At 46.7% G+C, this 21513-nt stretch overlaps 1 protein-coding gene across 4 annotated transcripts in view; it reads left to right on the top strand.

Moving 5' to 3' along the window:
• Window positions 1-21513, top strand: part of PHF20 (PHD finger protein 20) — a 182233-nt gene that overhangs the window by 116909 nt on the left and 43811 nt on the right. For 3 of the 4 annotated variants that reach the window (XM_055266200.2, XM_063633691.1, XM_055266201.2), the window contains one exon: window positions 8852-9130. The exons of the other annotated variant lie outside the window; for it this stretch is intronic. In XM_055266200.2, the coding sequence (XP_055122175.1) occupies window positions 8852-9130 (279 nt within the window). The remainder of the gene's footprint in view (window positions 1-8851; window positions 9131-21513) is intronic. 4 annotated transcript variants of the gene reach the window in all.

Raw genomic sequence — 21513 nt, 5'->3', positions numbered from 1 at the left:
AACAAACAAAAGCAGCACATTGGGTATTTCAACATTTTAGAAAAAGGAATGAACAAAACCAACTGTTATACAAATAGAAAGGGAAGGACTATAGGATCCATAAAGTACTTACAGGAATTCTTCAAGGCAGGACAGAATCTTTTCTGCTGAAAGACTAGGGTGAAGGCATTGTGCAAGGAGTTGGTATTTGAAGGATGAGCAAGACTTGGTTTGCATGTGGGAACAACATGCCAAATAGAGGGAACCACATGGCCTAGACTGGCTGAACTGGCAGCCTTTATTGTGCATACAGAGGTCTCCTTTTGGCTGTGCAAAAATTAGGATAAGGTTGTGAAGTCTGGAAAATATAATTTTTCATGTCTCTAAATATTTGGGTTCAAAAGTAAAATAGTCCAATTTGCAAAACCTTAACGAGAAAGGGACCATTGCGTTTAAGTCTTGATGTTTATGTATCTTTTTTGTTGTTCTATTTTTTAATATTATTTATTTATTTATTTACTTTTTGAGACAGAGTTTGTCACTCTGTTGCCCAGGCTGGAGTGCAATGGCGCAGTCTCAGCTCACTGCAACCTCCGCCTACTGGGTTCAAGCGATTCACCTGCCTCAGCCTCCTGAGAAGCTGGGATTACAGGCATCCGCCACCACCCCCAGCTAATTTTTTTGTACTTTTTTTTTTTTTTTTTAGCGGGTGACAGTCTCGCTCTGTCGCCCAGTTTCAAGTACAGTGGTGCAATATTGGTTCACTGCAACCTTTGCCTCCCAGGTTCAAGCAATTCTCCTGCTTCAGCCTCCTGAGTAGCTGGGACTACAGGCATGCACCACCATGCCTGGCTGATTTTTTTTTTTTTTTGTATTTTTAGTAGAGACGGGGTTTCACCCCGTTGGTCAGGCTGGTCTTGAACTCCTGACCTCAAATGATCTGCCTGCCTCAGCCTCCCAAAGTGCTGGGATTACAGGCGTGAGCCACCGCACCCGGCCAATTTTGTATTTTTAGTAGAGATGGGGTTTCACCATGCTGGTCAGGCTGGTCTCGAACTCCTGACCTCAGGTGATCCACCTGCCTCAGCCTGCCGAAGTGTTGGGATTACAGGCATGAGCCACCACGTCTGACCTTTTTTCTTGTATTATAATTTAACATATCCCAAACATTTTCTCATCATTAAAAAGTTAGCATAAACATTTTGGCCGGGCGCGGTGGCTCACGCTTGTAATCCCAGCACTTTGGGAGGCCGAGGCGGGCGGATCACGAGGTCAGGAGATCGAGACCACGGTGAAACCCCGTCTCTACTAAAAATACAAAAAAAATTAGCTGGGCGTGGTGGCGGGCGCCTGTAGTCCCAGCTACTCGGAGAGGCTGAGGCAGGAGAATGGCGTGAGCCCGGGAGGCGGAGCTTGCAGTGAGCCAAGACTGCGCCACTGCACTCCAGCCTGGGCAACAGAGCGAGACTCCATCTCAAAAACAAAACAAAACAAAACAAAACAAAACAAAACAAAATTTTATTCATATATAATATTTTTATCTACTTTTTTTTCTTTAGAGCTCTACTTCTGGAAGAATCTACTTTTTGATTTGTGGTTCTGAAATGATAGCAAATTGTGTAATTTGTCAGATTTTATCACAGGCTATTATGCATAACTGATTCATATCCTGTTTGCAGCTTTTCTCACTCTGATGCTTGTGTTGATTGTTTTTGCCAGCAGTGCAGGGTAGATTATCAACTGGCTTGTAATCAGAAGAGCTTGCTTGTATCACAGTGAGTTATACTTCACTGATTTCACTGGGAAATCTTACTTCCTGAGTTTCCATGGTTAAAGATTTGTAATGCCCAAATCTTCTTTTGATGTTTATTCCATCAGAGAAAACAGAAACTACTTGGTCTTAGTGTTGCCAAATTGAAAAGAGCCTTTGGTTTGGCCAGGGTCTTTGTGATAGTGACACCTAGCAGTGTCTTCCCTCCTGAGGAGCATCCATGCTCACCTGAGCCTCTCTGATCCTAGTACTGCCTGTCAGAGGCAGCTGGTCCACCCGAGTGCCAAGCTTGCTCTCCTTTGGAGTTTCAGCTGTACTAACTTTTGCTTAGCTGTGAGAAATCAAGGATTTTGCTTTTGCAGGGGGAGTTTTTATCCTGTAAACTAAACTCGCTTGCTTTGAAAGGTTTACTGGATTGGCAGATTATTAGTCTGATTATTAGTCCAGTCATATCTATCTTTCAACAGATAGCTTGGCCGTGGCTTTCTTTTTTTTTTTTTTTTTTTGAGACGGAGTTTCACTCTTGTCACCCAGGTCAGTGGTGTGATCTTGGCTCACTGCAACCTCCGTCTCCTGGGTTCAAGCAATTCTCCTGCCTCAGCCTCCCAGGTAGCTGGGATTACAGGCATGCACCACCACACCTAGCTAATTTTTGTATTTTTAGTAGAGATGGGGTTTTGCCATGTTGGCCAGGCTTGTCTTGAACTCCTTACCTCAAGTGATTCACCCACCTCAGTCTCCCAAAGTCCTGGGATTACAGGGCGTGAGCCACCACTCCCAGCCGGCCATGTCTTTTTTCTTTTTTCCTTTTGTTTTCAGACGGAGTTTGGCTCTTGTTGCTCAGGCTGCAGTGCAATGGTGTGATCGCAGCTCATTGCAACCTCCACCTAGCAGGTTCAAGCGATTCTTCAGCCTCAGCCCCTCGAATAGCTGGGATTACAGGCACCTGCCACCACGCCTGGCTAATTTTTTGTATTTTTAGTGGAGATGGGGTTTCACCATGTTGGCCAGGCTGGTCTTGAACTCCTGACCTCAGGTGATCTGCCTGCCTTGGCTTCCCAAAATGCTGGGATTACAGGCATGAGCCACTGTGCCCCGCCAACATGTACTGTTATTTATGTTTTAAAAAGATAAAACAATGTTCAGTATTTTGGTGGAACAAGCTTGGTACTATCCTGCATTGTATAAAGTGAGTATTAAAAAGAAAATCTTTAGATGTCATAATAAAAGATGTCCCAAAAGGTGGAGATAATAATCCCACTGAAATGTGAATAGTCATACTAGGAACCTTGTGGTTGGTTTTGAATTTCACACTTTCAGGAGGACGTAGACAAAATGAAGTGCTTTCAGGGTGATATGTGTCCCAGCCAGGGCATATGAAGACTGGTTGAAGAAATGTTTCACACTTGGTTGATAATTATAATAGCTGTCTCCAGCCATGTTCCAGAAATAACATAAGCCTGCTTATGATGTATTTTATATTTGAAATGATAATGGCTTCCATGTGTTGGTCACCTACTTTGTGTTAAGTACATACATTATCCATAACCTTTTCTCCAAATCTTTGAAATAGGTGGTATTCTTCCCTTAAGAATCTAGATAATTAGACTAGCTTGCACAGCTAATTTATGCTGCTAATGAAAGGTGGATCTGGGATTTAACGTTGTGCTTTTTGTATTATACCATACTGCCTCTGGCATGAGCATGCAGTGAGGCTGTGGGTGGTGGACACTTCCCCTCTTCTGCTTATGATCAGGTTAATTCCTGAAATTTAAAATGACATTGAATAGTCATAGTAGGCAATATTGAGCACTTATGTGCCGTACACCTTTCCAGGCTCTTTGCATGTAATTTATTTAATTGTCACAACTCAGCGAAGTTGTTACCATTATTGTCTCCATCCTGCACATGAGGAAACTGAGGCAAGGGGTGTAGGTGGAAGAACTCGGTTTTGAAATAGGCTGTCCAGCTGCAGAACCCACACTTAGCCCCTGTGCTGTTTGCTTTATGTAGATGACCATTGTGTATACCTAAGAGTGCAATGTTTTTGTTTTTGTTTTTGAGACGGAGTCTCACTCTTATCACCCAGGCTGGAGTGCAATGGCACGATCTCGGCTCACTGCAATCTCCACCTTCTGGTTCAAGTGATTCTCCTGCCTCGGCCTCCTGAGTAAGCTGGATCTACAGGCATGCACCACCATGCCCAGCTAATTTTTCTTCTTCTTTTTTTTTGAGACAAAGTCCGCTCTGTTGCCCAGGCTGGGGTACAGTGGCGTGATCTTGACCCACTGCAACCTCTGCCTCCTGGGTTCAAGCAATTCTTCCACCTCAGCTTCCCAAGTAGCTGGGACTACAGGCATGTGCCACCATGCCTGGCTAATTTTTATAATTTTATTTGAGACGAGGTTTTACCATGTTGGCCAGGCTGGTCTCAAACTCCTGACCTCAAGTGATCTGCCCACCTCAGCCTCTCAAAGTGCTGGGATTACAGATGTGAGCCACCATGCCCCGCTAATTTTTGTATTTTTAGTAGAGATGGGCTTTTGCCATGTTGGCCAGGCTGGTCTTGAACTCCTGACTGCAAGTGATCTGCCTGCCTCAGCTTCCCAAAGTGCTGGAATTATAGTCATGAGCTGCTGCACAGGGTTCCAGCATTAGTCTTTTTTAACCTACAAAATGGCAAGTTTATATGATTTAACCTGATATAGATCAAGAGAAGGATATTCCAAATAAACTATTTTTTGTTTTAGGAAAGAATTGGTTGTATTAAAGGTTTGTGTTTTGAACTTCTCCACTGACATATTTTTCCTGTGCAATTATTTGTCTAAGAAGTATGTATTCTATTTCACATCGTGTCACTTTTGCTTCTCCTCTTTTTTTTTTTTTTTTTTTTCTTTGAGACAGAGTTTCGCTCTTGTTACCCAAGCCAGAATGCAACGGCACGATCTCAGCTACTGCAACCTTCGCCTCCCGGGTTCAAGTGATTCTCCTGCCTCAGCCTCTGGAGTTGCTGGGATTATAGACGCATGCCACCACGCCCAGCTAATTTTTTGTGTTTTTAGTAGAAATGGGGTTTCACCATGTTAGCCAGGCTGGTCTGTAATTCCTGACCTCATATGATCCGCCCATCTTGGTCTCCCAAAGTGCTAGGATTACAGGCGTGAGCCACCGTGCCTGGCCAACTTTTTCTTCTCTTACCTGCAACTAATTGATCTGGCGTCTTTTATATCTCTTGTTATAGGTAGAAAGTGATTTTAAGGCATTCTGCTTTGGAATGTGTGTGTGTATAGGTTTTTGTTGGTTTAAATTGGCTCTATAACAGCATCCTTCAGACCACCAAACCTAATTTTGAAGTGTAAAGTATAATTTAGATCAAATTTAAGAATTTTTAAATTACTTCTGATTATGGGATGACACTTGAAAAAATAATCATAATACTTACCAAAGGTTTAACAGGCTACCTGCTTCCAGTGGAGATTGTGTGATTGTGTTTACAAAAAATTTGATTAACTCAAGAAAGGGCCATTAATTGCACACCGAATTCCTAATTTTTTATTTATTTTATTTTATTTTATTTTATTTTATTTTATTTTATTTTATTTTATTTTTTGAGACAGAGTCTCGCTGTCGCCCAGGCTGGAGTGCAGTGGCGCGATCTCGGCTCACTGCAAGCTCCGCCCCCCCGGGGTTCACGCCATTCTCCTGCCTCAGCCTCCCGAGTAGCTGGGACTACAGGCGCCCGCCACCCCGCCTGGATAATTTTTTATATTTTTAATAGAGACGGGGTTTCACTGTGTTTGCCAGGATGGTCTCGATCTGACCTCGTGATCCGCCCGCCTCGGCCTCCCAAAGTGCTGAGATTACAGGCGTGAGCCACCGCGCCCAGCCCCTAATTTTTTTTTTTTTAAAAGGTCCATTTAATATAATATATTCTTGGGTGACCAAATCTGTAGCATAGGAGTGACTTAATGTGATTTTTTGTTGGTGGGAAGACATTCTAAAGGGAGTCCTCAATAAACTGCATTTCTAACACACAAGAGGTTCTTGTGGCCTGGGGGCGGTGGCTCATGCCTGTAATTCCAGCACTCTGGGAGGCTGAGGCGGGCCGATCACTTGAAGTCAGGAGTTCGAGACCAGCCTGGACCAGTTTCTACTAAAGTGACAAAAAAAAAAAAAAAAAAAACTGGACGTGGTGGTGGGCATCTATAATCCCAGCTACTTGGGAGGCTGAGGCTGGAGAATCGCTTGAACTGGGGAAGTGGAGGTTGCAGTGAGCCGAGATCTCACCATTGCACTCCAGCCTGGGCAACAAGAGCGAGACTCCATCTCAAAAAAAAAAGAAAAAAAGTCCATGTGATGGGTTTACTTTTTGTCATTGGTGCCTGACCGACTATTGCCTTCTGCTTATTTGTCTTTTAGGTTTTTATTGTTTCTTTCAAATTGATCATTGAGTCCTATGAGTCCTCCTTATGCTTTCCACCTCCATTTAGTTAGTTGGTTTTTCTTGCAGTCTCTGGGTCCTTTTTGTTGTTTGTTTTGCATTTATTATTATTGTTATTCATTCATTTTTGAGACAGGGTCTTTCTTTGTTGCCCAGGCTGGAGTGCAGTGGTGCAGTCGTGGCTCACTGCAGCCTCAAGCTGCTGGACTCAAGGGATCCTCCCACCTGAGCTTCCTGGGTAGCTGGAACTATAGGCACATGCCATCATGCCTGGCTAATTAAAAAAAAATTTAGGCCGGGCGCGGTGGCTCACGCTTGTAATCCCAGCACTTTGGGAGGCCGAGGTGGGCGGATCACGAGGTCAGGAGATCGAGACCATGGTGAAACCCCGTCTCTACTAAAAATACAAAAAAAAATTAGCCGGGCGTGGTGGCGGGCGCCTGTAGTCCCAGCTACTCGGAGAGGCTGAGGCAGGAGAATGGCGTGAACCCAGGAGGCGGAGCTTGCAGTGAGCCGAGATTGCGCCACTGCACTCCAGCCTGGGCGACAGAGTGAGACTCTGTCTCAAAAAAAAATAAAATAAAATAAAATAAAATTTTTTTTTTTTAGAGATGGGGTCTTGCTGAGTTGTCTACACTGGTCTTAAGGATTCTGGCCTCAAGTGATCCTCTTGCCTTGGCCTCATTTATTATTATTTTTAATTGACATGTAATAATTTTACATATTCATGCAGTACAGTGATATTTCCTTACATGTATACAATGTATAATGATTAAATCAGGATAATTAGCAAATCCATCACCTTGAGCATTTATTTCTTTGTGTTCAGAACATTCAAAATCTGCTTTTCTAGCTATTTGAAAATATACAATAAATTGTTATTAATTATAGTTCCCCCCATAGTGCTGTAGAATGCTGGAACTTATTCCTCCTATTCTGGATCCCTTTTTTTTTTTTTTTTTTTGAGACAGAGTCTTGCTCTGTCACCCAGGCTCAAGTGCAGTGGTGCGATCTTGGCTCACTGCAAACTCCGCCTCCTGGGTTCAAGCCATTCTCCTGCCTCAGCCTTCCAGGTAGCTGGGACTACAGGTGCCTGACACCACGCCCGGCTATTTTTTTTGTATTTTTAGTAGAGACGGGGTTTCACATGTTAGCCAGGATGGTCTTGATCTCCTGACCTTGTGATCTGCCCGCCTCGGCCTCCCAGAGTGTTGGGATTACAGGTGTGAGCCGTCACGCCCGGCCTTTTTGGTTTCTTTTTTTTTTTTTTTTTGAGACAGAGTCTTGCTCTGTCACCCAGGCTGTAGTGCGGTGGTGTGATCTTGGCTCACTGCAACCTCCGCCTCCCAGGTTCAAGCGATTCTTCTGCCTCAACCTCCCGAGTAGCTGGGATTACAGGCATGTGCCACCATGCCCAGGTAATTTTTGTATTTTTGATAGAGATGGGGTTTCACCATGTTGTCCAGGCTGGTCCGAACTCCTGACCTCAGGTGATCCACCCACCTCAGCCTCCCAAAGTGCTGGGATTACAGGCGTGAGCCACTGCACCCGCCAATTCTGGATCCTTTTGATCAGACAAAATATATTGTAAAACAAAGTACGTGTTGAAATCTCAAAGACTCAATACTAAAACCTTTGTGACTGTTACACTTTCCTTGCATAAAAACTGACGTAAAATCTCTTAGGTTTCATAGAGAGATACTGAGGAATGTTCCCTATTTCTGTCCACACAGATAGGTACCAGGATGATAGTAAATGTAAGTCTGGTCCAACTCACAAGTGCTAGCTTGAGATCCTTGATTTTTTTAATTTTAATTTTATTTTATTATTATTTTTTTGAGACAGAGTCTGGCTCTGTTGACCAGGGTGGAGCGCAGTGGCATGATCTCAGCTTACTGCAACCTCTGCCTTTGGGTTCAAGCGATTATCGTGCCTCAGCCTCCCAAATAGCTAGAGTTACAGGTGTGCTCCACCATGCCTGGCTCACTGCAACCTCCGCCTCCCGGGTTCAAGCAATTCTCCTGCCTCAGCCTCCCAGGTAGCTGGGATTACAGGCACCTGCCATCATGCCCAGCTAATTTTTGTATTTTTAGTAGAGGCGGGGTTTCACCATATTGGCCAGGCTGGTCTCAAACTCCTGACCTCAGGCGATCTGCCTCCCTTGGCCTCCCAAAGTGCTGGGATTACACGTGTGAGCCACCATGCCCAGCCCATTTTTTTGTATTTTTAATAAAGATGGGGTTTCACCGTGTTGGTCAGGCTGGTCATGAACTCCTGATCTCGAGTGATCCACCTGCCTTGGCCTCCCAAAGTGCTAGGATTACAAGTGTGAGCTGCTCTGCCTGGCCTGAGATCCTTGATTTTTTTTTTTTTTTTAAGGATTTTTCCTTAAAGTATATGAAACCCTGAAAACTTGTACTACTGTTTAAAATAAACATGTTGATTTCTTCTTCCTAAAGATGAATCACAGTTGAGTCTTATTTGACCTGAAGTTGTTTTCATTCTCTCTAAACAGTAATTTGAGGAGGTAATGGCAGTCTGATGTCTCAGGCTACATATGCATGTTAGTCTTCCACCCTCAGTTGTCATGTGTTAATGCATGTTTTGTAATAAGTGGGATAAATACAAGGAACCTTTGCTTTTGTTTTTATTTTTTTCAGTAACAAATACTTTTAAGAAAACAGATGATTTTGGGTCATCTAATGCACCAGCTGTCGACCTAGACCATAAGTTTAGATGCAAGGTTGTGGACTGTTTAAAATTTTTCCGCAAAGCCAAACTGTTGCACTATCACATGAAGTATTTCCATGGAATGGAGAAGTCACTGGAGCCAGAGGAGAGCCCGGGAAAGAGGCATGTCCAAACCAGGGGCCCTTCAGCTTCAGACAAGCCCAGCCAGGAGACCCTGACCAGGAAGCGGGTCTCTGCCAGTTCCCCAAGTAAGTATCTTCATTCTTCGTTGTGTCATGGATGGCTCGGTTGCTTGGCCACAGTGCTTGTGTTTTCTGACACACAAAGCAGGCATTAGGTTTGTCTGTTCCAGTTGAATCCCACAGGACTGAACATATTAAGTGATCCTCTGGGCTGCGCCATGGAGCTGCGGCCTTCCTACAGGAAGCAGGAACACCTAACTGAGAGTTACCTTGAAAAAGTCGCTTAGCCTCTGAAGGCCTTGCTGCTTCCAGTATGAGTGGGGACAGTCAAGCAAAGGGACCTCATTCAGAAGCCAGCAGGAGAACTCGTGCTCAGAGCAGCATGGGTGCCATCGTCGCACTCTCCAAAACCTGTGCATTTTCCTTGCCAGCAGCACAAAAGAGCACGATAACCAAAAGGTGATATGTGATTCTACTGCCAGGTCCAAATGTGAATCCTGTTTCATCTTAAGTGCAACTGAAGATATTTATAATAGCACTGTTTGTTTTGCATAGAAACCATAATAGTAGTAGTAGGGGTTACCATAAAATCTCATTTTTAACTTATTACAGAGAACCTTTTAGGAAATATCTTCTAAAGCTTACAGAAATTGAAAAATTACATGTTCCCAGGGGAATTTCAGAAGAATTAATGGATTTCCAATAAATTCTATAATCTTCCCAGCTTTTTACTTGCTATTGTAATATCACTACCTACTTCTTGGCTTAGAGGTTTTCTATTAAAATGTGTAGGTCTTAAGTGGTATACAGAACTCCTAGGACATCTGACAGTGTTCCCAGTAGAGTATACAATCAGGTTTCAGGACAGGGGCAGAGCCATGCAGACTAAGGTGAACTCTGACCCTCCGAGGGGTCAGCCTTCATTTATGCTGTCAAGACTTTATATGTGCTGTATTATCCATTAGAAATATAATGTGAGGCCAGGCACAGTGTTTCATGCCTGTAATTCCAGCGCTTTGGGAGGCCAAGGCAGGAGGATCACCTGAGGTCAGGAGTTTGAGACCAGCCTTACTAACATGGTGAAACCCCGTCTCTACTAAAAATACAAAAAAATTAGCCGGGCTTGGTGGTGCATGCCTGTAATCCCAGCTACTCTGGAGGTTGAGGCAGGAGAATTGCTTGAACCCAGGAGGCAGAGGTTGCAGTGAACCGAGATTGTGCCACTGCACTCCAGCCTGGGCGACTGAGTGAGACTCTATCTCAAAACAACAACCAAATAAGCTAGCATAAACTCATACAGATTATATGGTTCTGCTTATATAAAGTTCAAAAATGAGTAAGAAAAACAATCTATGGTATTTGAGGTCAGGACGGTAGTTACCTTTGGGAGGAGGTGGATAGGACTGGAAACTGGGCAGGAGGGAGTCTTCTAGGGCTCCAGAAATGTTCTGTTCCCTGATCTGCATGGTGGTTATACAGGTGTGTTCATTTATGAAAAAGTATTGATTTATATGTTTATTTGTGTGTACTTTTCTGTGTATGTTTTATGCCCCAATAAAAAGCATGCTTAGGCGGGCATGGTGGCTCACACCTGTAATCCCAGCACTTTGGGAGCTGGATCGCCTGAGGTCAGGAGTTCGAGACCAGCCTGGCCGATATGGTGAAACCCTGTCTCTACTAAAAATACAAAAATCAGCCAGGCGTGGTGGCAGGTGCCTGTAATCCCAGCCACTCGGGAGGCTGAGGCAGGAGAATCGCTTGAGGAAACAGAGGTTGCAGTGAGCCAAGCTCGTGACACTGCACTCCAGCCTGGGCGACAGAGCAAAACTCTGTCTAAAAAAAAAAAATAAAGTGTGCTTAAAACATATACTTGGAAATGGTAAAAATGCAGTAAGAATGTAAGAAGCTACAGAGAGATACCAAGATAAAGGATTGGGCTTTTTACTTGAAATAATGAATGTAATTGAGAGGATTTTAATGTTTGTTTGTTTCCTTTTATCTGACTTACCTCCAAGTTTATCTTCTCCTTTTCAGTCCCATGGCACTAATCAAGGTTTCCCCTCTTGCCCTGGTTGTTGTGGTCATTTCTTAATCAGTTTTCCTCCCATCCTTCTTTACTCACTGTGGTTATCCATCATTTTGCCGTCAGATCGATCTTTGAGAGTACAAACCTGATTATATCACTCTCTTGCTAAATAATATGTAAGGACAGAATGATGCTTCTGCAAAGCATAAGTTTTGGAGCTGGGCACATGGGTTGTGAATCCCATCTGTTGCCTCAGTCACTGTTGGACTCTCTTCAGGTCTCCAGACTTCACTGTCTCTTTCTGAGTGTAAACCTCAGTTCTTGTGATTAGTTTGTGAGCCAATCTTTTTAATAAGCCTGTTTCAAGGCCTGGTGTGGGGAAGTGGATTTCCTTCTTCCCCTTGCTTTCCAGAATTTCATCCTTCTCATCCAGCCATATGTGGCTGAGTTGGGTACATTTGTGTGAGCTCTCTAGCTGGATTCTGAGTGCTATTGAGGAGGAATTATGTTGAGTCATCTTGAGTCACTACAGTATCCCATGGGTTCTGCAGAGCTGTGGAAACAACCAGCACTGAAGGAGTGGAGATTATGTTGAGTAAATGGAGGTCGTTGAGGTGTCAGGAGCCAGTAGAAATAGCAGGCACTGGATATTGTAATGGATTGACATCTAGGCAGGATGAGGATACAACACTGGAAGTAGAGTGCAGCCTACGCCAGACAGCACAAAGCCACCAGAGTCAGGTTGTTCCAAAGGCTAAGGCTTGACAGGCAGGAGGCCATCAAGGGACCCAAGGAAGTCCTGCTTGCCTGACCATCGTGGTGTGTGCTGTCTGTGCTAGGACATAGTACCTCTGCCTCTCCCTGTTCATGGTAATTGTCTGAGGAGGGACTTTGCTCAGTATAATGCACCTGAGTGTGGGGCAGGTATTCCTGGCCAGATGCTGATCCACCACCTGGCTTTGGGATTCTTGGCCAATTGTACTTGCATGACTTGGTTTATGTTGAGTAATATGTGTCAGCTCACCTGAGTTTGAATACAGGCTCTACCACTTGCTTGCTCTAGGACCTTGGGCAGAGAACTTGCTAAACTTCAATTTTCCCATCTGTGAAATAGAGGTAATAGTACTACCTACCTCATAACTTTGTTACACTAAATGACCCAAGGGGAAATGCTTTGTAAAATGTCTGGCCTATAATAAACTCTGAATACATACTCTCTCTTTATCTCAGGGAAAGCATTTACCCAGGCAGTCAGAGATCTGAGTTCTGAACTCAGCCAACCACTGATGAGCTACGAAACCAATAGACAAAACATTGCCATTTTGGTATAATTAAGAAGCCTGAGTGACTGATTTTCTTTTCTTTTTTCTTTTTTTTTTTTTTTTGAGTGATTTTCCTTTCCTTTCCTTTCCTGTCCTTTCTTTCTTTTTTTTTTTTTTTTTGAGTAATTGATTTTCTACTTTCATGTCTCCCTCTTGGGTCTCATGCATTATACTGACCTGGGATTTTATTCTTTCTGTTAATACTGAAGGATCCTTTTCAATGGGATTTAGAAATTTCTTGGTGAATTGGAGATTTTTGTTTACCAGTTTTTAAAAATAAGGCCTGCTGTCTACTCACTAGACTAGTAGGGTTGGACAATTATAAAATGCTTTAAGGGAAACAAGAGTCTTTTAAATCCCTGTGGTTTAACTTGTTGCCAAAAGGTTTTTTAAGTCCTTATGTTTTAATTTGTTTAAAGTGGTCCTTTATAAAATTGATCAATTTGGCAGCAGAATGTGCCACACAGACCACTCACCCACTGTTTGATCATTTCTGTACCCTCTCAGTGAGGGCAGGATTTGTGCAGCCAGGAAGGAATGTGCCCCCACCCACATGTCAGGTGGACACAGCCTCCTAGACAACATGGCGATTACCCAAATGTATCTCCCATGCCTCATTGCTGATACATTTAGCAGTTACCAGACCGAAGGAACTAGACCATCCATCTTGCTGTGATCCAGATGGAAAATTGAAAGCCTGGCCACCAGCCCTGACTGTGCCACTAACCAGCAAGAGCCTCGGTATTACCATATGTGGATGGGGCTCAGTAGACATGTTCAGCGTTTATCACGTAGCTGGCTATCAATGAGAGTGAACACAGCAGTGTATGCTGAAGATTCTGTAGTGTGGCCGCCTTATTCTGCCCCAGCTCTCCAGAAGGCACCCCTGTTCCAGGCATCACCCCTTACCTTTCTCTCATCAAAGCCTTGCCCCAGTTTGTCAGGGTTTTACTGGATACTTGACTAATCTGATAAGCAAAAATTTGAAAGAATAGAACCAACTCAATAGTATCCTGGTTTCACCTCAGGCTTCTGAGAAAGCTCTTATCTCTAGGGTGGAATTTCAGACAGTGTGGGGAGTTCAGCTGGGGAGACGTTTCACGGGGAGACGTTTCACAGTGGGACTCTGATACCAGGCAGTCTGTGTTTTAGTTTACAGGCAGTGTGAACTTGACATTCTGCCTAAGTGAAAAACAGAATATTATAGGATTTGTGCTGCGCGATAATAGTAACTGTAAAAAAGTACCCCCTTTATGCTGAATGCTCTGATTTTTTTTTTTTTTTTGAGACAGAATCTCACTCTGTTGCCCAGCCTGGAGTGCAGTGGCATGATCTTGGCTCACTGCAACCTCCCCCTTCAGGGTTCAAGCAATTCTCCTGCCTCAGCCTCCCAAGTAGCTGAGGCATGCACCACCACACCCAGCTAATTTTTGTATTTGTAGTACAGATGGGGTTTTGCCATGTTGTCCAGGCTGGTCTTGAACTCCTGGCCTCAAGTGGTTCCGAACTTGGGTTCTCATGGATTTCTCTGATGGAGATTCCTGGGGCTTCCAGCAAAACCACTGGGACTCGAAAGTACCCTGCAGAGATTTCTTGGCTTTGGACTCCTCAATTTCTGGGCCGGTAAGGTTGGGCAGAAGTAGTAGTTCTGGTCTGAGAGTCCGTAGACTGATCTTAGTAGCAACCTGCCACTGTTCCCTTTGTGATCTCAGGCAGGTGTCTTCACAGATCTGATCTCTTTTCTTTTCTTTTCTTTTCTTTTCTTTTTTTTTTCTTTTCTTTTCTTTTTTCTTTTCTTCTTTCTTTCTTTCTCTCTCTCTCTTTCTTTTTTTTTTTTTTTTTTCTTTTTGTTTGAGATGAAATTTCACTCTTGTTGCCCAGACTGGAGTGCAATAGTGCGATCTTGGCTCACTGCAACCTCCGCCTCCTGGATTCAAATGATTCTCCTGCCTCAGCCTCCCGAGTAGCTGGGATTACAGGCGTGCACCACCATGCCTGGCTAATTTTGTATTTTTAGTAGAGACGGGGCTTCTCCATGTTGGTCAGGCCGGTCTCAAACTCCCGACCTCAGATGATCCGCCTGCCTTGGCCTCCCGAAGTGCCGGGATTACAGAGATGAGCCACTGTGCCTGGCTGATCTCCTCATTTCTAAAGTGATGATGTAGAGCTAGGTACGCATGAGACCAAGCCCTTTCATGTGGGGAGAAAAGCTCATAAACAACATGAGAAGGCTAAGTTCTGTGTTAGGAACATGTAAAGTGCTGTAGGAACACAGATTCAGATTTTGCCTGTAGGGTAGGAGCTGGACTGTTGAGAGAAGGTGACATTTGAGTTAGGCCTTGCTGTGAATTGAATTGTGTCCTGCCTTCCTCCCTAAAATTCATCTGTTGAAGTCCTAACCCTCAGTGTGATGGTATTTGGCAATAATTAAGTTTAAATGGTGTCATGAGGGTAGAGCCTTCATGATGGGATTAGTGGCATTATAGGAAGAAAACAGAGAGCTCCCCCTATCCCCCCATGTGAGGATGTAGCAAGAAGATGGCTGTCTGCAAACTGGGAAGAGGGACCTCACTGGGAACCAAACAGGCTGGCACCTTGATCTTGTAGTTTCCAACCTCCAGAACTGTGATAAAGAAATATCTGTTGTTTAAGCCACATATAACGTAATGTTTTGTTATAACAGCCTGAGCAGACTAACCCATGCCTTAAGGAGTGAGGCTAGATAGGAGTTGGACCAGAAGCCGGGAAGAGGAAAAGCATCCCTGTGCCAGGAATAGGCATAGCAAGCGTTCAGAGGCATCAAGGGGAATAAACCAATCACCTGTCCCTAAGGTGCCCCTTCTGATGTCAGCCTTCTGTAATCCTGTCACTCATATGGTTCTGCTCTCAGCCAAGCCTTTAGTTGCAAAATGAATTTAGAAGGTCAGTTTAGATTTGCTTTTCCAAATGAGGTTTCTCAGTATACCAGAGTCACTTAATAAATTCTCTTCCAGGAGCCAGCTCAGGCTCCCTTGGGTTTCTTTCTATGTAGGTGAGTTCAGTCCTGAATACAGGTTAGGCTCAGAAAGAATTTTCTAGTGTCAAAGAAGGCCTCTCCTGTGCTTATTATTACTTATTGCTACATCTGTTTGAGTTGTGCTCTCACCCTGGGTAAACCTCAGTTTTAGGCCAAAGTGAGCCTTGGGGCACTGGAGTGGGCACCTCTTCATTGCCATCTCCACCTTTTCTCATGGGACTACACTGGCCTTATTGCAGGAGCATGTTCTCCTCCCCTTAAAACAAAAAGAGCAGTGTGAGCTTAATTAGAATATGGATTATGGTGCCATAACAGAGAGAACAACATAGCTGGCTAAAATCAGAGAAGTTTATTTCCCTCTCAGGATGAACTGCAAGTTACCCATGGTGGTTGTGCTCAGGCTCTGAAGGTCCCTGGGCCTTGCTCTCTCCCCGTTGTTCCACCAGGCTCTGAAGGTTCCTGGGCCTTGCTCTCTCCCCGTTGTTCCACCAGGCTCTGAAGGTCCCTGGGCCTTGCTCTCTCCCCGTTGTTCCACCAGGCTCTGAAGGTCCCTGGGCCTTGCTCTCTCCCCGTTGTTCCACCAGGCTCTGAAGGTCCCTGGGCCTTGCTCTTCTCCCCGTTGTTTCCCCAGGTGCTGCTCTTCTTTGGCGTCCAAAATGGCTTCCCGTCTTGCTTATCTTTCAGCTGCTGGGAAGGGAAGGGAAGGGAAGGGAGGGGAAGGGAGGGGAGGGGAGGGGAGGGGAGGGGAGGGGAGGCTCCTTTCTTTTAAGGCACAACCCAGAAGTGCCACACATCACTTCTTGTATCCGACAGGCAGAACATCTTCCACCCCTCTCTCAAGGGAACATGGAACATGAACTCTTCCTATGGAAGAAGTGGAGAAATAGTGTTGGGAAGGGCATTGCAGCCTCTACCACGTGAGCTAAGAAAAATGCAGGGCTTGAGGAGGGAGGGATTATTGGAGGGCCGTCCTAGGTTGGCGTCTGGGTGGGACCCGTGGTAGGGGACTAATAAGAGATGAAGTTGGGAAGGTAGACATGGTGAAATGATGGTGGCAGGCCCTGACTACCACTTCTCTGATAGGCAGAGAGAACCCCTCCAAGCCCATATCTGCTTCTGTTCTGCCCTTGAGCTGCCACCCCCTTGTGCAGATCAGAACATACTCTGGTCACTGCTTGTCCCAGCCTCATGGCTGAGCTCTGTGGTGTACAAGCAGTTACCCCATAGGTGGTGGTGATGCTGTTCTTTTCCCTCCTGGAAGCGGCAGTCTGATGACAGTTGTCCCTCTGCTCTCATAAGTCAGTGATTGAATGGAATACTCAAGAGTCAGCTGTATGGAGGAGCAAGAGGGCCTCTGGTATTTCTCCTGATGGACACCTGCGGCTTGGGGAGAGGACAAGTGGCCATCCTGGAGGAAAGCCTCACCCTGCTTAGGTGACAAGCTGCTCTCTGATCCAGAACCCTGGCAGGAAGTCACTCTTTGTCCAACCTAGTCAGGGCAGCCGGGAGGAAGCTCCACAGCCAGTACATGCTCTGTGGGTCATGGAACAATTGGTAAAGCTGTCCAGAGAGAGAGCTGACAGCAGACCAGCGACCAGCACTGCTTTCCAGGGAAAGAGTATTGCAAGCAAGATAATAACAGCTGATATTTGAGTACTTCATGTGCTGGGCACTTTTCCACGTTCGTTACTTGTATTGTCTTATTTAGTCATCAGAACAAACCCTCTGAGGTGGGTGCTGTTATGCCTAATTTATGCTGTTATTCCACTGTGGTCTCAGAGTGTGGTTGATATGATTTCAGTGATTCAAATTCATTGATACTTGGTTTATGGCCAAGCATGTCGTCAATTTTAGATTATTTGCCATTTGCAGATGGGTGGAATGTGTAGTTTGTCATTGCTGGATTTAAGTCCAGTATTTCTTTGTTTTTTGCCTTGATGATCTTTCTAATGCTGTGTCAGAGGGGTGTTGAAGTCCCCCACTAAAATTATGTGACTAAGTCATTCTTTAGGTCTAGAAGTACTTGTTTTAAGAATTTGGATACTCTAATATTGGCATATTAGGCATCTATAATGCCTAATTTATAGATTAGGAACTAAGGTACAGATGAGATGGATTAACTTGAACCAATATTTACAGCTCTAGCAGGTGGTGGAGCCATGATTTGAATCTGTTGTGAAGCCCATACTCTTCACTTTGAGGCTCTGCTGTCTTTTATGATTCCTGTCCCAGGATTGCCTGTCCCAGGCCCTGGAGTGGGAGATAGGAGTGCCTCCCTGCAGGAGACTTCCTGTGCACCTGGCAGTCTGGGGATTTCTGCCTGTTGTCACCTTGTCTACCCCTGTTCCTCAGGGACTCACCTGCCTTAGCTCAGTCCTTGCTAGGCAGTTCTCTGTGTCTTCTCCAGGGCCTGCAAGTTCTGCCACTGGAGTTTACAAATGACCACCATCTTTAGCCAGATAACCAGGTATGCCTTAGCATTGGGCAGTTTTCCTCTACATCTTGCCCTCTCTGTCTCAAGGATTTAGGACCTAGATTATATTGCTGCCTCAGGCAGTTCTGCTGCTGACAGGATAAATTCTGTTAGCATTTCACTAAGCTGATGGGTATAATTACTTTAGTTGGAGGTCACTAAAACCTGAATTTACAAATAAAAACTGGATCAGGGAGCAGTTTGTGTGTGTGTTGTGGGGGAGTGTGGGTGAAGGTACAACAGATAATATCCCTCCTTTGCTGAGATCCTTCCAGTGGCTCCCTAAATCACTCATAGTAAAAGCCAACTTCCTCACAGGGCCCTTCATCATGATCTGCTGCTAGCCTCCATCTGCTTCTTTCCCTCACTCAACCTAATTCTAATTTCAGTTCCATCGGAGCCATACAGATCTCCTTGCTATTTCTTGATTTCAAATTCCAGTTATTCATTGCTGGCATATAGAAAAGCAATAGATTGTTGTATATTAACTTTGTATCTTGTAACCTTGCTGTAAGTGCTGTTCTGGCAGTTTTTGTTTTGATCAATTCTTTGGGATATTCTACATAGACAGATCATCTTCAAACAAAGATAGTGTTATTTCTTCCATTTCAATCTGTGGAGCTTTTATTTCCTTTTCTGACTTATTCCGCTAGCTAAGATTTCCAGTAAAATGTTGAATAGGAGTAGTGAGAGAGGCACCTTGCTTTGTTCCTGATCTTAAGGGGAAAGCATCCAGTTTCTTACCATTAGTAAGAAGTTCTTTATCCAGTTGAGGAAATTCCCTCCTATTCATAGTTTGCTGCCCAATCAGCTTTTTAGGTTGGTGCAAAAGTAATTGTGGTTTTTGCTGTGACTTTCAGTGGCAAAAACAGCAATTACTTTTGCACCAACTGAATAGAATGTAGCTCTGTGAGGGACAGAGGGTGTCTTTGTTCATTGCCATATCCCTCCTCCCTAGAATGTGCCTGGAGCATAGTATATGCATGATATCTGTTGCCTAAATGAATTGAAACCATGGCTAATAATACGGTGGTAGTCAAACTGTGTAAAAATGAGTTTTGTTTTTATGTTTGGGGAAGACCCTGTTCTCAGGATCAATGAAAAGTAAAAATTATTGATAGCTTTTTTGAAATTCAGAAGGCGTCTGACCATGTTTTGCCAATCTACTGTCTTTGGGCCTTGGTTTCTTGGTTTTAAAAATGAGTTGAGTGCTTTTACAAATTGGTCTAAGTTCTCTCCAGCTTTCATGTTTGTTGACTTTCTTTCTAGTTGCAGGGTATTTTTTTTTTTTTTTTTTTAATTTTTTTTGCATACAAAAACAATAAACATTTTCTAAAAATACAAACAAAAAGATGCGTATCAAACATATTAGGAAGGTTGCACATGGGAAGTCGGGGAATAGAAATGGGGGTGGGAGTTAAAATAAATGAGAGCGGGACTTTATATGGATCAGTGATAATAACTCAATCCTCTATTTGACAAAGAAGAGGGAGAAGGAAGAGGAAGAAAAAGAAAGTGGGATAAAGGATCAGAAAGGGAGGAAAATAGAAAACATTAGAGTATGACTCCAGGGTAGACCTGTTTTGTTGTCATTGAGTTGGTTGGTTGGTTTGTCTGTTGTATTCTTCATGTTTCGCCAAGTTGGCCAGACTGGTCTCGAACTCCTAGTCCAAAGTGATCAACCCGCCTCGCCCCCTAGAGTGCCAGGACCACAGGCGTGAGCCACCACGTCCAGCCCCCACATTGCTTCTGGTCTCCATGGTAGACCTCCCAGACGGGGCGGCCAGGTAGAGGAGCTCCTCACTTCTACGCAGACACGGGGCGGCCGGGCAGAGGGGCTCCTCACTTCCCAGACGGGGCGGCCAGGCAGAGACGCTCCTCACTTCTTCCCAGACGATAGGTGGCCGGGCAGAGGCGCTCCTCACTTCCCAGACGATGGGTGGCCGGGCAGAGGCGCTCCTCACTTCCCAGACGATGGGTGGCCGGGCAGAGGCGCTCCTCACTTCCCAGACGATGGGCGGCCGGGCAGAGGCGCTCCTCATCTCCCAGACGATGGGTGTCCGGGCAGAGGCACTCCTCACTTCCCAGATGGGGCAGCCGGGCAGAGGCGCTCCTCACTTTCCAGATGATGGGTGGCCGGGCAGAGGCGCTCCTCACCTCCCAGACGATGGGTGGCCTGGCAGAGGCGCTCCTCACCTCCCAGACGGTGGGTGGCCGGGCAGAGGCGCTCCTCACCTCCCAGACGGGGCGGCCGGGCAGAGGCGCTCCTCACTTCTTCCCGGACGGGGCGGCCGGGCAGAGGCGCTCCTCACTTCTTCCCGGACGGGGCGGCCGGGCAGAGGCGCTCTTCACTTCCCAGACGGTGGGTGGCCGGGCAGAGGCGCTCCTCACTTCCCAGATGATGGGTGGCTGTGCAGAGGCGCTCCTCACTTCTTCCCGGATGGGGCGCCCAGGCAGAGGCGCTCCTCATTTCTTCCCGGACGGGGCGGCCGGGCAGAGGCGCTCCTCACTTCCCAGACGGGGCGGCCGGGCAGAGGCGCTCCTCACTTCTTCCCGGACGGGGCGGCCGGGCAGAGGCGCTCCTCACTTCTTCCCGGTCGGGGCGGCCGGGCAGAGGCGCTCCTCACTTCTTCCCGGACGGGGCGGCCGGGCAGAGGCGCTCCTCACTTCTTCCCGGACGGGGCGCCCGGGCAGAGGCGCTCCTCACTTCTTCCCGGACGGGGAGGCCGGGCAGAGGCGCTCCTCACTTCTTCCCGGACGGGGCGGCCGGGCAGAGGCGCTCCTCACTTCTTCCCGGACGGGGCGGCCGGGCAGAGGCGCAGCTCACTTCCCAGACGGGGCGGCCGGGTAGGGGCACTCCTCACTTCCCAGACGGGGCGGCCGGGCAGAGGCGCTCCTCACTTCCCAGACGGTGGGTGGCCGGGCAGAGGCGCTCCTCACTTCCCAGACGATGGGTGACCGGGGAGAGGCGCTCCTCACTTCTTCCTGGATGGGGCGGCCGGGCAGAGGCGCTCCTCACTTCTTCCCGGATGGGGCGGCCGGGCAGAGGCGCTCCTCACTTCTTCCCGGGCGGGGCGCCGGGCGGAGGCGCTCCTCACTTCTTCCCGGACGGGGCGGCCGGGCGGAGGCGCTCCTCACTTCCCAGACGATGGGTGGCCGGGCACAGGCGCTCCTCACTTCTTCCCGGACGGGGCGGCCGGGCAGAGGCGCTCCTCACTTCTTCCCGGACGGGGGCGGCCGGGCAGAGGCGCTCCTCACTTCTTCCCGGACGGGGCGGCCGGGCAGAGGCGCTCCTCACTTCTTCCCGGACGGGGCGGCCGGGCAGAGGCGCTCCTCACTTCTTCCCGGGCGGGGCGGCCGGGCAGAGGCGCTCCTCACTTCTTCCCGGGCGGGGCGGCCGGGCAGAGGCGCTCCTCACTTCTTCCCGGACGGGGCGGCCGGGCAGAGGCGCTCCTCACTTCCCAGACGATGGGTGGCCGGGCAGAGGCGCTCCTCACTTCCCAGACGGTGGGTGGCCGGGCAGAGGCGCTCCTCACTTCCCAGACGGTGGGTGGCCGGGCAGAGGCGCTCCTCACTTCCCAGACGGTGGGTGGCCGGGCAGAGGCGCTCCTC

This window comes from Symphalangus syndactylus, chromosome 24 (genome assembly GCF_028878055.3).
Source record: "Symphalangus syndactylus isolate Jambi chromosome 24, NHGRI_mSymSyn1-v2.1_pri, whole genome shotgun sequence".
NCBI classification, from domain to species: Eukaryota; Metazoa; Chordata; class Mammalia; order Primates; family Hylobatidae; genus Symphalangus; species Symphalangus syndactylus.
This window is presented reverse-complemented; position numbering and strand designations above follow the sequence as displayed.